This window comes from Prenolepis imparis, unplaced genomic scaffold (genome assembly GCF_030444845.1).
Source record: "Prenolepis imparis isolate NDT839.2.m4 unplaced genomic scaffold, iyPreImpa1.0 SCAF_9, whole genome shotgun sequence".
In the NCBI taxonomy this organism is placed as follows: Eukaryota; Metazoa; Arthropoda; class Insecta; order Hymenoptera; family Formicidae; genus Prenolepis; species Prenolepis imparis.
Genome location: NW_028141167.1, coordinates 12,181,266 through 12,203,006, shown reverse-complemented (window position 1 = coordinate 12,203,006; position 21,741 = coordinate 12,181,266). Strand labels below are relative to the sequence as shown.

Sequence of the window (21,741 nt, the reverse complement as noted above, 5' to 3'; positions counted from 1 at the left end):
CGACACGGTCAGTGATTCGGATTGAGATGGACGTCTGGATATTTTCGTTATTGCGATATATATTACTCTGAATTAGAAGAAATCTGACTGTAAGAGGAGAGTTGGAAGCTATATGTACTCTTATTAGTCATTTATATTTTTAATTATATTATGTATCAGATAATCTCTGTACTCGGGATGTAGTCGACTTTTCACGAGTGTTATCTGAATTTTTGCAATTATTGCAAATAAGGTACGAGTTTAATTATCATAAATGTTTTACTTCTTTGAAATTAAATTAATTCAATTATCCATTTTTTAAAATGAATTTAATTAAATGAATTAAATTAAATAATTTCATTATGAATTTGTGGAAGGCCAATATAGAAAACTATGATCTTGATGCAGTTTACTTGACAAATGCATCTAGTTGTTGCCTTTTTGTTTAACTCAACTCAAGAGGAAATTTGACAATTTAAATAAAGCATAATATTTGTTTGTCAAATTAAAAAAAAATTCTCTTACGAAATAATTGTAAGAAATATCTGTCGGTGAAATAATTTGTCTACGTTGCCTTGCAATATTGTGTCGAAATTTTCAGAGGTGAAGGCTTTCGTATTTTTCTACGATACGCGAGTTTTGTCACTATAGTGTCAGTGTATGTAAATCTATATTTATATCACTATCAAATATATGATAGTGATTTTTTATACGAATTGTGGATCACTGCGGGCAGAAGTATTTATATGAGATTGTCTCGAATTTTGAAACGCAAAATCGAAGAAGGGGGAGGTAAGAGAAAAAATGCTAAGATGGGCCAAACACGCGTGGACATGTGGGGCAACGATTTGTGGAGTATCTCTATTATGAAGAAGAACAAGACAGTCTCTGAACGGAACAAGTCCGACAAGTTAGTTTTTGTGTTGTCATATAAATTTGTTAACAACAGTCACATAAGTTTGTTGATATTTTATTAATTAAATATTTAAAAAATGCAAACACATAAATAAGATAATGCGGAGAAGTGAGTTGTGATTTTTTTTTAAACTTTGGTCGAATCGCGCGCGATAAGATATATAGAAATAATATATAAGTGATAAGAATCAATTTGCTTGATATTATTTTTTCGAACAGAAATTAAATTATTTGTCACAACTCTTATATTTCGGGATGCTAATAATTTCGATACTTTTTTAATTAAATCGAAAATCAAGTTCATTATCGATTAATTTAAGAGCGAGACATTTTTAAATCATCAAAGTTTGTCGCAATTAATTACCATATTTAAATATCGTCTAGAGAAGATATTTTTAATTTTAAAACCTTTCGCTTATGTTATACGGATATGATGACGATATATAAACAGGAATACACATTATGCAATACGTTAAAATATGATGCAAGAGAAATATTAGTCGGGTTAAGCTTTGACTCGTTCAATTTGTTATCATCATGACCTTTTGACGTAAAATCAACGATCTTTGAATTTCTTTCCGTGTTTCAAATTCGCATTTGGATATACTGTAGAAAGTAATTTCTAATTAACGTTTATTGTACGATACGAATATAAAAGTTGAGCGTGTAAGCAAGATATTCTTCTTTGGTGTCTTCTTACCTGATAATATAGGTATATCTTGAAGACAGGAAGGTATATTCTAAGTGTGCGATGGGGATCTTAACTGACCTTTCAGAGTTATAAGGATTTTGTTTCATTTAACAAGTTGTGATTCAATGAATCTTTTATCTTTTTATTTTAATAAGCATTATATATTGAAGATAAAATATATTTTGATTATGTATATTGTTCTAATAATTATCTTTTATAATTGCAAATATGAGAAATATTTTTATAATTATGATTACTGCATACAAAAGTTATGTTATTGTCACGATAATCATATGCTTTTATTAATGCAATTTTTATCTCGATAATACTCGAAAAAAGTTTAGCTTTTTATTTAAATTTTTATTCTTCACTAAATTCTTATTTCAGCAAAAATATTGGAGTATTTTATTATATTTTTGGATTATTTTATTATATTTTAGAAAAAGTCTAACTTTTCTAAATCAGACTCTAATTTCTTAATTCGAATAGGCTCGTACTAACCATAATCCTTGCTTAGATTCTTTTTTAAGGAAACAGGAATTTATTTTTTGGTTAGAATTTTAATTTACACCATATAAATATACGTAATTATCAAGTAATTATTCTACCGCGTAATGCGTCTAATATCGTAAGTGGAAGTCTTATATATTTTTCTTTCTTTCAGTCACCTTTCGAAGCCGTTGAGTAGGAGTACACCATCGATGGCAGCTGGCGGTGCGCAGACTCCAGCAAAGGTTAGCAGATCCTCTTCGAGGTCGTCGCCGACGTCCACTAGCAGTGCGAGACAGAAGAAATTCCATAGGCACTTCAGTCAGGTAAAACGAAAATTTTCATCATTCCCTTCTTTCCTCCTCCCCTTTGCGTCACATAATATTATTAACATTATTATGGTTAAAGCTGATGACGTTCTAGTGAGAATTTTTACAACCTGTATAATAATAATCATAAATTACTATTTAATTTTATATCTCTGGCGTTTTAAAGAGTTTACTGTGCAGAGATGTATATTTAATCGGCGTATTCGTTTTCTCAAAACGATTATAATTGTTTATAGGAAAATACGTGAAAAAAGACATGAAAAAATACTTTCCAAATGTTGTCCTTCTCAACAAATAATGTAATTCGCTTCATTCGGATCTTATTATATTTACTTCTTCTCTATCCGGTAGACAGCTTTCTCAGGATGTAAAGATCCAGATGTTTAAATATCAATCAATGGCATACATTATTGAGATGTATCGGAATTCATGATTCTCGAGCAGCCAGATTTTCTCGCCAGATACAAATTTATAATAATATATAACGTTACACTGTATGTGTAAGCCGCGTCGAATTAATTGATGAATTGCAAGCAGGCACAAATGATACACACATTCGCACTGTTTGACAAACAAAGTATCGCGTATCAACTTGAGATCGAGTGCTTCTTTAGAACCAAGTTCGTCGTCGCGCGAGAGTCGAGCTCGACGATCTTTGGAGCATAGAATTTAGAGTAAATCTAGGATACAACGAGAAAGTATTCCCCGAGCATTGTACAATAAGGATGAAACGAAGGAAGCCTCATGATGACAAAATGCTTGAAAGATAAGGCGGAAGAGCAGTGCCGACCTAATGCGTAGCCTTCGAAACTTCGTTTTCAGGTGGCGGAGGACGAGCGGGTGCTGAATTATTACAGCTGCGCCCTGGTGGGCGACATCCTGCTGCAGGGTCACCTGTACATCACGGCCAACTACTTCGCCTTCTACAGCAACGTGTTCGGCTACGTGACGAAGCTGCTGATACCGACGACGTCGGTGCTGAAGATCAGCAAGGAGAAGACCGCGCGTATCATACCGAACGCGGTGGCGGTTGCCACCGAGGAGGAGCGACATGTCTTCTGCTCGTTGCTGTCGCGCGACTCGACCTACAAGCTGATGAAGCAGGTCTGGGACGCGGCGATGGAGCCGTGCACGACGCCGGACGTTTTGCCGGCGATCGACATCGACGACGCCAAGCTCAGCCTTCCGCCGGCCGCGCTCCTCGTCGACGATTCCGAGGTGAATCCCGAGGAGGATGATCCCGAGTCGAGCATGTCCGAGAGCGGCACCGACCTCGCTGCGGCGACCACTTCCTCGAGATCGCCGACCGTCTGCGCCGACATCACCGACACCGTCGCACCCGTAGCGCTCAACAGGCCGAGTTTGCCGCCCGCCAGGTGAGTCTCTTCCTTTCTTTTTTATCTGTGCATTAGCAGTTCGGAAATAATTTTATTATGTCTGATTAATTGTGATAAATTAATTAGACTGAAATTATTTTATTTGCCAAGTTTTTACTCGGCTTGTCATAATTAATTTTATCACAATTAATTAAACTTAATTAGACTTAACTGAATTTTGTTTCAATTTAATTATATGATTTTACACAGAAGCACGGATAAATGTTTGCTTTATATTTTTTATTTTAATTTCATTAAGTCTAATTAATTGTGATAAATTAATAAGACTTAATTATTTTATTTGTCAAGCTTTTAGTTGGCTTATCTTAAATGTATCACTATTAATTAAACTTAATTATAGAGAAAACTAAATTATTTTAATTCAATTACGATTTTAACAGAGATTTGAACTAAAATATTTTAATTTATTAGTTGCATAATTAAATATTAAATGAATAATAGCTGTATAATTAAATAATATTTGTTTAATTATTTTTTATTTTAATTTAATAAAAACTCGACAAATCAAATAAAAATGTATATAATAATAGAAAATAAAAAATATAAACTTTTGTCTGTACTTCTATCAATAATTTAGTTAAATCTAATTAAGCCTAATTAGTTGTGATAAAATTAATTAAAATAAGCCAAATAAAAATAAAATAAAAATGTAATAGGTAATAGAAAATAAAAAATATAAACTTTTGTTTCTTGTGCAAAATCGTAATAAATTAAAATTTTAAAAGTAATTTTTGCCTTTTCTTAGTTTATACATAACTTTGAGATATATGGTATATTAAAGTTCTCGTGATTAATTGGTCATTCCGTTTGTCTTCCTGCAGATTGGAGACAGCGGTATTAACGAAGACACTGACGCCCAACAGATCCGGTGGATTGAGATTTTTCTTTGCCAACGGGTTGAGACTCAGATTTCGCATAGTGATAACGGTACTGATAGTTGTCTTGGCAATTCTCTACGTGTCGGCGGTTCTAATGATGATGCGCATCGACAGGCTGCACACCGCTTACCTAAACCATCCTTTCGTCTCGCCAGAACGTTTCACGCAGGATCGACTATTGCATTATCTTAACACGAATCTGGATCAGATTGTGAAGGTAAAATATATTATATTATTCTCGCTTCTGTTCACGTATATTAATGATCATAATCGGAACTCTCTCGGAAGTAATAAAGTACAAATTCGTATCAAATGATTGCCAGATCTAGTTGAGATTCCGGTAAATAATCGCCACTTATATTGGAATTTGTATCGTTTTTAAAAATAATTACGGATAAAAGAGAAGGAAAACAAGTTGTGAACATAATTTGTATAAATTAATACTCTTCTAAATAAATTATTTTATTAATTTTATTTTATAATTTATATCTTTTAATTATAAGATACATGAGTCACACTCTTATTACTCATATTTGTGCCAGATGTTCAAATTTTATCTCATCGCGACTCAAAGATAACTTGCGAAAAGAATCAACGACGAGGTTTTTGAGGACGGCATTTAATCGATCGATCTAAATGGCTATCCATGTCCGTCTGACATAAATTTTCACGTGTGTTTCTAGGTGCGGCAGAGTCTGCAGACACTATCGCAGCAATTCGTGACGATGAGCCAGGACGGTAGCGAGACGGGGCCGGCCGGTGGCGTGGTGGAACCGGAAGACGCACCGAGTTAGCCTTCGACCGTGAGACTTGATATAATTCATCTAAAAAACGGCACGAGGCACGGTCGTTCCTCCGGCGTCGTCTCGTAAACGACGACGTCCACGTCGAGATTTCGTTTTGTCTTCGTTATCGCCGTGTTAATTATATAGGTGACCGCGAGGACGATCCTCCTCCGCGAGGTCATCTCGCGCGATTGTCCTCCCCAAACTAAACGTCGTTGTTGTCGTTTCTAGTACCTAGACTTCCCGAGGGAGTTTAGTGAGGCAGCCGTCTCGTAAAACGAGAGGAGACCTCGGGGCGAACCCCGAGCGAGAAACCGATTCGAGGGCGAACTTTGTATAAAAGCGAACCTCGCGCGCATCTGCGAGGCGGATATCCTAGGTGTTTGCAGATTGCGTAGGCTGCTTCGACTACAGATACACGCGCGTGTCCACGCGTACACCACGTATACATAAATATACCTCAGAACACAGAAAGTGACAAGAGGATAGGGTAAGTACGCGCGGCGAGCGAAGAGGGGTTTTCGCTCTTCCTCTTCTTCTTCTTTTTTTTTCTTCTTTCTTTTTGAACTAGTCACGTGTGTACCTAAGCCCCGGGGTACGACAAAAACAAAATAAGTAAACAAAACGGTATATGTATATATACATAGTATATATGTATATAAATAGTTACATACATATATGTATATTTATATATATATATATATATATATATATATATGTGTATATGAAATATCTATATATGTATATACAGATATAGATTAACAACAGTGCATATATATTTCGCGATTACTTGTTCGTTACTTATGTAATTTTGAGCTAGTCGGGCACTACTCTATTTCACCGCTGCTATATAAATATATATAAATATATTAAAAAAACATTATTATATAGCATCATAATTGGATAATCTTGATATAACGCGCGTGATGCGCGCGTCGAGCGACGATACTCCGACAAGTATTGACCGAGATAGTATAATAGAGGAGCTCGCTTTCCTTAACCGCTGTTAGCTCTTTCAGTACCTGCCTTAATCCTGCATTTAATTACGGTAACAAATTTTTAACAAATATATTATATCCTCTCTCTCTCTCTCTCTCTCTCTCTCTCTCGCTCTCTTCTTGACATGTCCATTTTAGAATCTCGGTGAAAATAACCTCGGCTTTATAATTTTCTCTGCTATCGTTCAACAAGGTTTCGGAAGTATTGATGGTGGCATAGTTTGTTTCTATGTCGAGCAGCAGAACTATAAATTGTAAATATTGAAATCATTGGAGAAGAGAATAATGCATTTTCCCTAAGAGTTTGAAGATTAATGGTTGAATTTTTAAAAAGAAATATATATATATATATATAATATATTCTGGATTTCTCTATTATATTGTTAAATGAATCAGTTTTTAGAAACTTTTTCCCATTAACGAGAGAAATGTGACTTGCCTCAGAATTATCTACACTGATAATTTTAATGTGACTTTTGATGTGTGTTTATATATAACATCTCGTTTAAGTAATTCTCGATGTCTTTGCAGACTGTAGCGTGTATAAATTAAACTAATTTGTAATAAATTACAAATTCGGAATGGGGTTTTTTGATGAATTTAGATGAGAGAGGGAAACAAAACGAAGACTCTTGCCTAAATATTAGCATTTGCATATTTATATCCCACGATGTGCGAGAATGAATGTTTACTCAACGACGGTCGGCGAACTAATTAAGCAAGATTGATAGATGGTTGGCTGTAAAATTGAATTGAATTAATAGGGAGAAGATGTTGATTATATCTAACTCGGTACTGAAAGGGTTAAATTGCGCAGTTTGAATGAATCTGGAGATGCGAGAGAATTCACGTTCTCTTGTGTGTGCGACTGTTCCTACTTATATGCTCTCGATTGTGTCTAGAAGCAACGATAGGATATATTATACCTATATAGCGTATATTTATTTATATATACGTATATTATACCTATTTTCTTCTGGATCGCGCGAGTCGTCTGTGTCGAAAGTGGTTCTAAAATTCAAATTTTGAGACTCTTGTCGAAATATACATATAACGTCATCAACCTGTTCCAGGATCTCACTTAATTCATTTATGCTTGACTGGTTTGTCGATACTCCGTATATAAATTATTTAATTTATTCTTAATATTGCATGTTTGAGAGAGTGAGAGAGAGAGAGAGAGAGAGAGAGAGAGAGAGAGAGAGAGAGAGAGAGAGAGAGAGAAAGAGAGAGAGAGAGACAAAGATTATCATGATGTGTAATTAAATATTTTTGTTTAATTCCCTAATTATTTATTCGATCCAAACATGGATTTGGAAAATTGAGATATATTTCAACGATACATTTCTTTTTAAGAGTTGAAAAGTCTGGGTTTTACAAATTATTATACTAATAAAAAGATATTAGCCCTTTTTCTTTTATGTTTTCTCGCACATGTGTCGTTTGCATGTACATTATTGTATCGAGAAGCATTTCCAAGGTGTAGATGAATTAAGTTCGCATCTTCGAGACAAACGACTCGCGCGCGAAGATATGATGCTCGCGAAAATATTTTATTTGCTCGAACAAGTCTCGAAATCGTTGCACTTTCCGAGAACGGAATGAAGAATATGTTCGAAGAAAGGGAGAAGAGGCGTCATTATATATGCGGAATTATAATATGGAAGAGAGGGTAGAAGTTTTTTGACTGTGATAATAGGACCGTGAATGCGTGCTCGTAGAAACTCGGTCGCGCTTAACTATTTACTTGCGCGGATAAGGGAATGTTAATAGATATATATAAAAAATATATACACATATGTGTACACAAAGAAAATGCGATATTCTGTGCGATTACTCGAGAAAGATACCTATGTATATGCGTTAAGAGGATTATTTGTTGATCTTTTTGTTTGGGAAGAAAGGAAATTGCATTGATAAGCGCGACCGTTCTCTCTTCGAGCTGAATATGGGATCTAAGAGAAGTGCTGTTACATTAATTAGCTATATTTATAAAAAAGTGTAAAGAGAAAGAGAAAAGGCAAGTTTGGGGGAAAAAAATTCTCTTGAACTCTCAAGTGTCTTCTACATTGGTACATTGTATTTCTTTAATTATATTAATGGGATATACAAATGGTATTTCGGTATTATTTCATTAAGTTTCGATCTGTTATTGAACATTACCATTATTGTTACGTTTTTATTTTATCGATTGACGTCGAATATTTTATCGTAATAACTTGCGCAAGAAACGAGGTGATACGACACGATCTAATTGGGAACTTATTTTATTTTTTTTTTTTTTTTAGTTTTTTTTTACGAAGACAGAGAAACGGGGCAAGCAATATTCCTTTCGCGTGTCCAGATTGGAAATATGTATGTACGACTCGATTTCGTGCAAGACGAATTTTATTGTACAATAATGACAAGAAAGACGTGTCATTAATAATGACTCATTAAAAGGCGGAAGTGTTTCGATATATACGTAAAAAAATTGAAAACGCAAATACACGAGAAACAGACTTGTGAATCGCTTTGCCAGAAAAGCTTTTAACGAGATTTTACAACCCCTACATCTGTTGCAACACACTTTATATGATAAATATTTGAAATTCCTAATCTTTCGATCCATATCGCACATATATATATTTGGATAATACGCGACACAGTTTGATGCGATTCGTTTTACCATTCGAATGATAAGGTAAAACTGATTAATCGTTTACGAAAGAATTAGCAAGCATCGAGGAAAAAAACCAAGCCGAATCAACAGCGATATGCTCTGTGAAATTGAGATCGCAATCTTTAAAGTCTAAAATTATAAGAGATAAATATCTGTTGGTTATTTTTAATTTATCCGAATTTTGCAGAATTTATTGTCGGAATAAAATTGCTCCTGTGCGGAGATTTATTACATAAGAATATATTCAGAATATTATTCAAAATAGCATAAAAAAAAATTTGAAGAAAGAATGGATTGTTAATTTTTATTTTTTTATTTTGGACAAAATTAATAAATGAATAGAGCATATAATGTTTGAGAAAAGTTTAATTAAAAGAAGTTGGAAACAAAATAAAACTCTTGTCATATTCTTACTATATTTATCCATTTTTTTACGCAGCAAAGAGTCGAGTTTACTGGAGCAATCTTGTGCCGAGAAATCATTAATGGTAATATCAGTTCTGAGAGAGATTCGGAAAGGACGTTGAAACGTTTGCGAGGATCGTAGCCAATAAACGCGAAGCGAGCCAAGTCCTGTGCCAAAAAGATTTGGTAGAAATTGAGGCGAAAAATCCTTAATGAAGATGCGCTTGTCCCTGTTGATTGTCGTGCGCTCGTACAGCTTTTCCGCCACATTATCGGGAATCGATGTTTTAAAAAACCTGCTACCTAGAGAAAAGTTGTCTTGAGAATCGTTTTTTTACACAACGGAGTAGCGTTATTTGCGGGATATCGATCATCGATTTGCGATTATTTGTGGAAATTTAAATTTTTGTCGATACTTTGCAAGCCAAATAATTATTTTTTTATACGAATAATATTTCTTATACGATCTTATTTTTTTATCTGATTATATAGTTGAAAATATATCATTTCATTTATTCCAAGTAATTTTATTAATTTTTTTCTTTATTGTGCAATTTTGTCATTTTTTTGCAAATAATCGCAATTTAACGATCGATATTATATTAAGAATCACGGCGGCAAGAAGGGCATTTTTTTCTGTGCGAACAATGCAATTCATAGAAGCCGCGGTGAAGTATGAGAGAGATGATGATGATGATGATAATTGAGAGAAAAATGCGAAAAATCGATGAATCCCCGATCCGGAAATTACCCGAAGCGAATGTTGCGTTAGTTAATTGTATTGCGTAGTCGGTAGTAACACCTATCCCTCGTTCTTGTTTATATATGACTGCTACTTGCCTTATCGTAATGTTTTTAGACATTTTAGATGGGTGCTCAACATGCAAAGTCCGTTTATTTAAGGATACACGCAGGTGTGTATGCGAGATTAATGTCGGACATGTGCGCTTCGTGTATCGTTGAACATTATTAAAGGTCTCACCCGGTATATTTTTTGATTTGCAAAGCAAATTTGCAATTTATAATTATATTTGGCTACTTGACAACAGGCTGCTTAAAAAAATATAAGAAATTGTTCTACGTGTATAATATTATGTATATTACATTTTTATTTTCAAAATTTTCTCGTATACATAATAATTTTTTAAATATATTTTTGTAAAAATATTTATAAAAAATATTGATATATAAAATACAAATTCATTTTCTTAAAGTATTGAAATTAATATTAAGCATAAGATTTTTGTACACATGTTTATTTTTGTTTTAAATGTATTTATATTTTATAACTAAAATGTGATTCTTAAAATCGGCCACAGAGCCAAGCCCGAAAATTAATTCCAATTTTTCGGCACGGTATCTCGAATTGAGATTACAACGTTCCATCAAATTAATAATCCTCGACTTATTACAACGGGAACATTTATTTTGTATTTATATTTTGTAATATGTATTTATATTTTATGTTGAGATATATATGTATATGTGTATATGTATATATTATTCTGAAAATCTAAAATATATAGGAATATGATATTTAGAAAACAAAGAATGCAATCAAAGCATTGCAATTTCTCTTAATTCTTTAAAGGCAGCTAATTAAAAGATATTGTATCGTGGAAGGCCTTTAACGCGATATCCGAAGTGCGCAGATGGAATATTTGTTAAAGATGAAATTGCGCGGCCGTAGAAAGAGAGAAAAAGAAAAAAAAGAGAGAAAAAAAGAAAGAGATTCGTGCCCGCAATTAAAAGTGGATCTCGCAATTGTTGCGCGCACGCGAGGACTCGCGTATGACGAGGGAATCCAAAAAAAAAAAAAAAAACTACAGACCAATAATTTACTACATAATTTGTGTAGCTCGATACACAGAACGCAAATAAATTTGTGAAAACATCAAATCGTTCTATGCGTACAAAGTAAGATTACCTCATCCAGTACCGGTCCACCCCGTTTCCTTTTCCGCAGGCATTTCTCATCGTCAAACATTAACCGCAACATCCACCACCCACGAGAGTCTGTGGTTCATCGAGTTAATTACCACTGCATTGTAGTTCGATAAGATGTGGTCATCCAATTAAAGACTTCATCTCGAAGGAACAATGTTGTGACTTTTTTTGCGCATTTTAGAATCGAAGGAACTCCAAGTAACGATTCCCATTTAATTTTATTATAAAGCATTTAATTTTATTATAAAGCATTTAATCCTTTTATTATAAAGTAATATTTGATCCTTTTATTTTTTTTAATAATAATATGTTATAAAAATTAAAATAATATGTTTTAAATAATATATTATAATTCCTTAAACTCGAATAATATTTTTGACAGTTATCAGCTGATTTCTGTCCAAAAATATTAATCGCAGGCATTATAACATATTATTTATTACTATTTAAAATTTTATAACTTATTATTATTTTAAAATTTAATTAGCAAATTAATGCTTTATTAATATTTTTTGACAGAAATCAGCTGATTAAAACGTTAATTTGTTAATTAAATTTTAAAATAATAATATGTAATAAATTATAAAATAATAATGTTTTAAATAAAATGATATAGTACTTTAAACTCGATTAATATTTTTTGACAGTTATCAGCTGATTTCTGTCAAAAAATATTATTTTAATAGAAAATTGACATTTAGAAAAATTATTTTTGTCATATATATTCTCTTTAAGTTTAAAATTGTTTTTTTATTTTAAGAAAGTAGAGAAATACATTTTCCCGCGTATTCGAAAATTAATCAAAATAATTTGTGAAAAATATATCCTGTCGAAATATAATTTTTTCGTGCTTTCAAAAATTGCTTATGTTTTTAATGAGTCATTTTAGATAAATGTTTAAATGGTAGAATTAATTAATAATTTTTCGTTTGTTGCCACACAGGTTTACGTATAATTTGGATTCATATTGACTCATTCACTTGGAGATATGAAAGCTATTACTAAAGGCTATTATTGTAGTGGGGATTCTGCGGTTACTCCATAGGAAGCTCATATAAGAGGCAGAATGCGTTTGCGAACGTCAGTTTGCGGTGTAAACTGTAAATCGATTGTTGATCGTGGGCGTTCCATAATTTCTTCTTCATTAATTTTTAGCCGTATAAGGTTAGTTTAAATTTTATTTTAAATTATTCACATTTCTCTCTAATAGTGATCTTAAAATATTTATAAAATTTATATATATTTTATCATAGCCGTTTATCAACTTATTATTTTCTCTTGCTTTGTTCCATTAATTAGTAAATGTATAAAAAAGATTGTTTATATATAATTTGATTGTTTATATAATTATTTTATCAATTATTTAAAAAAATACATAAAGTATGAATTTTCTGTTAGAATATTTCGAATTAATTTGCCTTTATAAACATTTATTTTGTTTAGATTATCTAAATCTTGATTTTTATACATTGTTGGAAAATGTAAAAGTGCAATCAGAATTTTAATTTTCTTAATATTCTATATTTCTATTCATTTACTTGCATTTATATTTTGTATTTTAAACTTGCTTTTATCTCTTCAGTTCTGCTTTGATCATTTATAGCATTTATTTGCTATGTTACTTTCAATAATCAAAGTAAGATCCGCTTATAAGAAGTGTCAAGACCTTAAGTTAAGTTGATTACGGTATCACAGAGTATATAATTCGCTTTCAAAACAAAACGAAGAGAAACACGCGTTTCTTATATAACATAATTTATTCAAATGAGGGTGATTATCTCGAAGAAGACCGGTTTCGTTTCTACAACCGAAGGATATAATAATGTACGGGAAGACTTGACGATTAATTAGCCGAATAATAAAGAATGTACGTGAGAATCGCCGCATATATATTATCGCACCAATGTGGAATCCCGCGTTTCATCCGCGGAGAGATCAAAGATCGCGTGAATCAGCGAGAGATCGAGGTCGAACCCTTTTACGGGACGTGCTCGGAATTTTTTTTCACCTTTACGCAATGTGTCCCGAGTGAATCAAAGACGGATCAGACCGGACTACTCATGCGAGATCTGAGAAACGTGTCTTGGTATTCAGGTGCAGCCTTGCTATAGTAATGGGAATGAGGTTGCACAATTATTGATCGATATGCATCGAATCATGCTTTACTTCCGTATGAAATCTATATCCTTGATGTAATTATTAACTTTGAAGAGAGCATTTTCTTTCTCTTTATATATTTTCTATTTTTTATATCTCCTCTATTTTATTTATGTGTGATAAATATGCTATTAAAAATTTTAGATTAATTATAATTATGGTTGATGAAATTTGAAGATTAAAAGCTTTCGAAAAAAGAGGAGATTTTTTTGAAAAATTATATATTATAATTTAATATCTTTCCTCTCTCAAGAGTACAAGATACGCTTTATAAAATTTATCCTAGTCTCTCCAGATGTCATTCGACGAGGATCCGCTCGTGGTGGAGACAGTGTATTTATACGAGAAGGAAAATGCCGAAGCCCATCGCACCTTCAACTTCGAGATGGTTCACCAGGATCCGGCAATCCCCGTCCTCCGACGTGGACAGCCTTTTAATCTAGCTCTACAATTCAACCGCGAATACGTAGACGAGACCGACATAGTTCGGCTGCTCTTCAGCTTCGGTCCGAATCCGAACGTGCTGAGAGGTACCAGAGGGGTGAACACGGTGACCAACAATGAGGCTTACCTGACTGATCTGGAGGGTTGGGGGGTACGACTAATCGGCGCTCAGGGGATGGATCTCTCCGTCGAGGTGAGGAGCCCGATCGACAGTCCTGTCGGAGTGTGGCAGTTGAACGTGGAGACCAACACCCTTGGCAGGAAGAAGGCGCCGAATACTTACAGCTACGACAAGGATATCTACTTATTGTTCAATCCGTGGATGAAAGGTAATCTGCAATTAAAAGCGCCATCAGATCCACGGGAGAAACATCTTATCAATACTTTTCTTAGAATTGATTAACTAATAATAAATAAAACAAATCCTATCAAAATAGAAGATAAAAAAGATATGAGAGAATAAACAGTTAATAATTACGCAGTTATTAGCATTAGATATTAAAAACATTTGTCAAACTATTGTTATACTTTAATTCATAGAATTTTAATTATATTCGATACAGAGGACCTGGTGTTTATGGAAGACGAGCAATTGCTCGACGAGTACATACTTAATGACATCGGGAAGATATGGGTAGGTCCATGGGGTAGTTCCCGTGGCAGAGAATGGGTCTTTGGACAGTTCGACGCCTGTGTTTTACCAGCTTGCCAGCTGTTGCTCGAGAGATCTGGTATCAAAGCGATTTCCAGAGGTGACCCGATCAGGATGGCTCGAGCAATCTCAAGAATCGTAAGACATGTTCTTTTTTAGTCTCACAGATTTCTTTTAATGTTTATATAAATATCGATCTATTATAGATGTCAAATTTATATATAATCTAACTTTAAATTTTATTTGAAAGATTATTAGTTGTGATATACATTGCTATAAGAATTAAAAAAAAAAAGAAGAAAGAGAAACTTTATTTACTTAAGCGCAACACACGTTTATATATTTCTCTTTTTTTTAAATAAAAGGTAGTAATTAATATATTGTTTTCTGCATTCTTAAAAATTCAACAAATTATTTTTTCTTATTAATTTTTCATTTATTAAACACATAACATACTTTTTTAAATTTTTTTATTGAAAGTAAGTATTTTCTGATATTTTATTCTACAGTTTTAAACAACTTCTCCTTTAATTTCAATTATTTTTAAAAATCAGAATACACAATCACACATACAATATGATTTATATTTAATTAATAAAGTTTTTTACCGCTTTTAGGTGAACTCCAACGACGATAAAGGTGTGATAACCGGTCGCTGGGATGGCGAGTACGACGACGGTACCACTCCGGCTGCCTGGACCGGAAGTGTGCCGATCCTGGAGCAGTTCTGGGAGACCGGCAACGAGGTCAAGTACGGCCAGTGTTGGGTCTTCGCCGGTGTCGTCACCACGGTGTGTCGCGCCCTGGGAATCCCGTCGCGAGTGGTGTCCAACTTGGTGTCGGCTCACGATGCCAACGCCTCATTATCGGTAGACCGTTATTATGACTTGAATAACGAGGAACTCGAGTACGATCCGAACAATCCGATGGGCGAGGACTCCATCTGGAACTACCACGTATGGAACGACGTGTGGATGGCGAGGCCGGATCTACCCAAGGGCTACGGAGGCTGGCAGGCCGTTGACGCCACTCCGCAGGAACAATCGGAGAGCTTTTATCAATGCGGACCGGCGTCGGTGGAGGCTATCAAGCAGGGTGCTGTTGGTTACAACTACGACGTGACCTTTATGGTGGCGTCCGTCAACGCGGATCTGATGAGATGGAAGGAAGATCCGGAGAGCGATCTAGGATACTCCAAGATCGATTGCAACAAGTATCAGTGAGTACACAGTAGTGTTATATTCCATTTTTTTAGTATTGATTTAGTATTGAGAGTAACACTTTGGCTTATTTTGCAAGATTATAAATAAATATTCTTATTTTAAAAATTAATTAACAAATTAACGCTTTAATCAGCTGATTGCTATCAAAAAATATTAAGGTGTTAATTTGTTAATTAAATTTTAAAATAAAAATGTTATAAAAATTAAAATAATAATATGTTATAATTCCTTAAAGTCGATTATTATTTTTGACAGTTATCAGCTGATTTCTGTCAAAAAATTTTAATCGCAGATAAGGTATTATAACATATTATTTATAACATATTATTATTTTACATTTTATAACATATTATTATTTTAAAATTTAATTAGCAGATCAACGTTTTATTAATATTTTTGGATAGAAATCAGCATGATTAAACACCTTTTTGTGTCCCATCTGATATACTCTTGCGATGATTTCATTCATCGATAATACACTCGCTGATCATCTACATCTACCACACAGACAAATTCGTTTCGTGTACGGACGGAAATAACTATGACAGTTCGATACGTGAAATATATAATGACGAGTCAGACGAAGAAGAAAGAGACGACTATATCAAAAGACGAAACGTAAGCTTTTTGCGTTGTCTTTGCCGATCCTGCAATTCGTAATCACAACGCGTCCTTCGACGTGTCATAAATTACTGTTTATTCGCGATTTGCATAATTTTCACGATATGCTGAAGCATTTCTACGCCGCCGAACGTAGTTAATGCGAAGCGCAAGTAATAAATGCAAGTTAAATAAATGACAAACTCGATTGTCGGCTCGTTCGAGTTACAAACATCGTCTGTGTATAATGAATTATCTATCATCGCCTACGACGTTTCTCGCCTGTATCTCATCTCTCGTAAAAGTTTTCAATAAGAAGTACATCTTATGTTTCAGTAAGAAATATATTTTTGCATATATCTACTAATTAATAATATTAGTAATCTATATATCATCTTAATAATTATCTAATTTATTCATGTTTCTCATCCTCTTCTTTTCAAAGCAACAGCTGATTTTGACACAGATAATTAAATTGTAACAAATTAATAATAATAATTCTAATTCTGATTAATAATAATAATAGTTAATTAAGAATACAATCTTGTCACGTCACGTTAATTACGTTTCATAAATATTAATACGAATTATTTTTGCAGCATCGGCCGAATGATTCTGACAAAGGCTCCATGGATCTTTGATCCTAACGGAGACAAGGATAGACAGGACATAACGTTGCTCTACAAGGCTAAAGAAGGTAAACGACGGCAAGCAAATCTGCTTTACTCGCATCTTCAGCATCTGACATATTATTCATTTGCTGGCCAAAGAAATAAGAACAAATCTCACGCAGCTTGTTTTGTAATTTTTCTAAGGAACGCTCTGTTTCAAAAATTTCGCGTTAAACCTGGATCACACTTGTTGAATAGTCGACTCTGTTAACTATATTTTATTCTTCCTAATTTCGCCCGCCTTTTTAGGCACCGAAGTCGAGAGACTGACCCTGTACAGGGCGGTGCGCAGCACCGAGATGGCGAAGAGATTCTACTCGCTGCCTTCGCCGGGGAAGGAGGACGTGGAGTTCGATCTCCTAGAGCTCGAACGTGTCAACATCGGCGAACCGTTCTCCGTAATAGTGAACATCAAGAACAAGTCCAACGAGTTACGCACCATCCAGGCCATCCTGTCCGCAGGCAGCGTTTATTACACCGGAATTAAGGCGAATCTGGTGAAGAGAGCGTCCGGCGACTTCGCGCTTCAACCGAACGCCGGTAAGATATTTTTCACGCTTTTTTTTCTCTAAATGCTCGCGGCGAAAGGCAACAAATGAAGCTACTTGAAGATTGCGTCAACGTTAGAGATAGACAAATAAAAAAAGAAGAGGCGTCGATAGTTCTTGAATCGTAAATAAAATCGAAGCTCTCTGAAGGACTACGACAAGTTTAAGCAGATTGCAATTAACAATGTTTGTTAATTTATTCTTCGATTGATTGCAAGAACAAGATAGTATTTTAAGTTAAGGGAACGAGATAACTATGAATGTATCTAGAATAGGCGATCAATTGTGGAATATAAGACATTCAATTTGCGCCATTTATTATTTTATTGCTCAAGAATGAACGCTAATGTCGCCTCTGCGCATTATCGAGAAAAAATGATTGATGAGCTTGACTAATTTTGTCGCTGGAATTCCTAGATAATGAAGATTCATTGAGCATTTAATCAGTGGATAAGGAAAGAATCGTGAAGCTTTACACGGTAGCTACGTTATTGTGAAGCCTCTCTGCGATAATTAGCTCGATCAAACTGCGCGTTTGCAATTAATGTCAAAGTTCTGCAATTCTTTAAATTCATTACAGTCGAACAGTTGAGACTCACGGTGACGGTGAACGATTACTTAGACAAGCTGGTGGAATATTGCATAATGAAACTGTATTGCATCGCCACGGTCAAGGAAACTCGGCAAACCTGGGCGGACGAGGACGATTTTCAGGTTTTAAAGCCGAATATCGATGTCAAGGTACAATAATAAGAAATGCGAATCGTATCCGAAGTCTCTTTAAAATATTTTTAGCTATATATCTTTTCATTATTGCTTTTCATTATTGCTAAAATATTATTATGTGCATATTATTAAATTTATTAACTATCTGTAAATATGTCTAATTATATTCGACTTGATTTGCATTTCTATATATATAATTCCGGATACTATTTTTTTTATTTTTCATATATATAAAGCAGGTTTTTAAAAATATTATATTTTTAAATTCTATCTTTTAAATATGTATATCTCTTAATCTCTGGCGCGGCATATATTAAATTTAATAATATCATTATTTCTATAAATAGATAATTATCGCATTTATCTTGTACGTTTCACATATTCATAAATATCGTTCAAAAAGATTTCACGAAGTGTTTAAAAAATTTCACTTACGAATCGCTTCTGGAATATCGTAGATCGAAGGTGAACCAGTTGTCGGACAACTATCAACCATCACGCTGAGCTTCAAGAATCCCTTGAAGAGGAGTCTGACTAACTGCCAGTTCAATTATGCCGGACCTGGTCTCTCCAGGAACAAGACCCTGGCCTTCAGAGACATCGAGCCTGAAGAGGATGTTTACGTGGAACATCAGCTCGTGCCGCAAAAACCCGGAGAGCAGAAGATCATCGCCACTTTCACCTCCAAGGAATTGGTCGACATCACCGGTTGCGCAACTGTTGACGTACTTGAGGCTGAATGAATGGTGATCAATCGAGTCTGACCTTAATTCAAAGCAAGTGCCATGCTTATTGTTTTTGACGCGGACCCTGTGCAACGCATCCTTATTTTATGTATAGCAAATGAAAAAGTTTGTACGCTGTTGTCTGCTTGGTACCAAATGATTCTGTAATAAATGTACTATTAAAATGTATAATCGATGAATTTTTGGATCGTCTTTAAATATTAGAAATCGATACTTTTTTACCGCTGATCCCATGCAACGCATCCTTAATTTATGTATAGCAAATGAAAAAGTTTGTACGCTGTTGTCTGCTTGGTACCAAATGATTCTGTAATAAATGTACTATTAAAATGTATAATCGATGAATTTTTGGCTCGTCTTAAAATATTAGAAATTGATACTTTTTTACCGCTGACCCTATGCGACGCAACATTATTTTATGTTTATCGTATTAAAAAATTTGTACGCTGGTGTCTGCATGGTACCAAAAGATTCTGTAATCAATGTACTATTAAAATGTATAATCGATGAATTTTTGGCTCGTCTTAAAATATTGGAAATCGATACTTTTTACCGCTGACCCTATGCGACGCAACATTATTTTAAGTATATCAAGTTAAAAAATTTGTACGTTGGTGTCTGTTTGGTACCAAATGATTCTGTAATCAATGTACTATTAAAATGTATAATCGGTGAATTTTTGGCTCGTCTAAACATATTAGAAATCGATACTTTTTTACCGCTGATCCCATGCGACGCAAACTTATTTTATGTATATCAAGTTAAAAAATTTGTACGCTGTTGTCTGGTTGGTACCAAATGATTCTGTAATCAATGTACTATTAAAATGTATAATCGATGAATTTTTGGCTCGTCTTAAAATATTAGAAATCGATACTTTTTTATCGCTGACCCTATGCGACGCAACATTATTTTATGTATATCAAGTTATAAAATTTGTACGCTGGTGTCTGTTTGGTACCAAAAGATTCTGTAATCAATGTACTATTAAAATGTATAATCGATGAATTTTTGGCTCGTCTATAAATATTAGAAATCGATACTTTTTTACCGCTGATCCCATGCGACGCATCCTTAATTTATGTATAGCAAATGAAAAAATTTGTACGCTGTTGTCTGCTTGGTACCAAATGATTCTGTAATAAATGTACTATTAAAATGTATAATCGATGAATTTTTGGCTCGTCTTAAAATATTGGAAATTAATACTTTTTTACCGCTGACCCTATGCGACGCAACATTATTTTATGTTTATCGTATTAAAAAATTTGTACGCAGGTGTCTGCATGGTACCAAAAGATTCTGTAATCAATGTACTATTAAAATGTATAATCGATGAATTTTTGGCTCGTCTTAAAATATTGGAAATCGATACTTTTTACCGCTGACCCTATGCGACGCAACATTATTTTAAGTATATCAAGTTAAAAAATTTATACGCTGGTGTCTGTTTGGTACCAAATGATTCTGTAATCAATGTACTATTAAAATGTATAATCGATGAATTTTTGGCTCGTCTAAAAATATTAGAAATCGATACTTTTTTACCGCTGACCCTATGCGACGCAATATTATTTTATGTATATCAAGTTAAAACATTTGTACGCTGGTGTCTGTTTGGTACCAAAAGATTCTGTAATCAATGTACTATTAAAATGTATAATCGATGAATTTTTGGCTCGTCTTAAAATATTAGAAATCGATACTTTTTTGACGCGGACCCTGTGCGACGCATCCTTATTTTATTATTATCGTATTAAAAAATTTGTACGCTGGTGTCTGTTTGGTACCAAATGATTCTGTATCAATGTACTATTAAAATGTATAATCGATGAATTTTTGGCTCGTCTTAAAATATTGGAAATCGATACTTTTTACCGCTGACCCTATGCGACGCAACATTATTTTAAGTATATCAAGTTCAAAAATTTGTACGCTGGTGTCTGTTTGGTACCAAATGATTCTGTAATCAATGTACTATTAAAATGTATAATCGATGAATTTTTGGCTCGTCTTTAAATATTAGAAATCGATACTTTTTTACCGCTGATCCCATGCGACGCATCCTTAATTTATGTATAGCAAATGAAAAAGTTTGTACGCTGTTGTCTGCTTGGTACCAAATGATTCTGTAATAAATGTACTATTAAAATGTATAATCGATGAATTTTTGGCACGCCTTAAAATATTAGAAATTAATACTTTTTTACCGCTGACCCTATGCGACGCAACATTATTTTATGTATATCAAATAAAAAATTTGTACGCTGGTGTCTGTTTGGTACCAAAAGATTCTGTAATCAATGTACTATTCAAATGTATAATCGATGAATTTTTGGCTCGTCTTAAAATATTGGAAATCGATACTTTTTACCGCTGAACCTATGCGACGCAACCTTGTTTTATGTATATCAAGTTAAAAAATTTGTACGCTGGTGTCTGTTTGGTACCAAAAGATTCTGTAATCAATGTACTATTAAAATGTATAATCGATGAATT

The 21,741-nt window shown here is 33.8% G+C and overlaps 2 protein-coding genes across 9 annotated transcripts in view; both read left to right on the top strand.

Annotated features, from left to right (window-relative positions):
- Nucleotides 1-11,427, top strand: part of LOC145940686 (uncharacterized) — a 74,106-nt gene extending 62,679 nt beyond the window's left edge. For 5 of the 7 annotated variants that reach the window (XM_083046110.1, XM_083046113.1, XM_083046114.1 and 2 more), the window contains 4 exons: nt 2,250-2,400; nt 3,205-3,779; nt 4,622-4,895; nt 5,362-11,427. In XM_083046110.1, the coding sequence (XP_082902236.1) occupies nt 2,250-2,400; nt 3,205-3,779; nt 4,622-4,895; nt 5,362-5,472 (1,111 nt within the window). In that variant the 3' untranslated portion in view covers nt 5,473-11,427. The remainder of the gene's footprint in view (nt 1-2,249; nt 2,401-3,204; nt 3,780-4,621; nt 4,896-5,361) is intronic. The other 2 variants (XM_083046111.1, XM_083046115.1) reach the window with 1 other exon arrangement.
- Nucleotides 11,428-12,510: 1,083 nt separating this feature from the next.
- On the top strand, nt 12,511-19,854 carry LOC145940685 (hemocyte protein-glutamine gamma-glutamyltransferase). Of its 2 annotated transcripts, none has more exons than XM_083046107.1 (8): nt 12,511-12,639; nt 13,919-14,405; nt 14,640-14,866; nt 15,346-15,947; nt 17,151-17,248; nt 17,472-17,762; nt 18,351-18,511; nt 18,955-19,852. In XM_083046107.1, exons 2-8 carry the CDS (start codon nt 13,928-13,930, stop codon nt 19,237-19,239), a joined length of 2,142 nt encoding a protein of 713 aa, XP_082902233.1. In that variant the 5' UTR covers nt 12,511-12,639; nt 13,919-13,927; the 3' UTR covers nt 19,240-19,852. The 2 variants fall into 2 exon arrangements, with proteins under 2 accessions (XP_082902233.1, XP_082902234.1); XM_083046108.1 differs by having other exon boundaries at nt 12,553-12,639; nt 13,928-14,405; nt 18,955-19,854.
- Nucleotides 19,855-21,741: the final 1,887 nt, after the last annotated feature.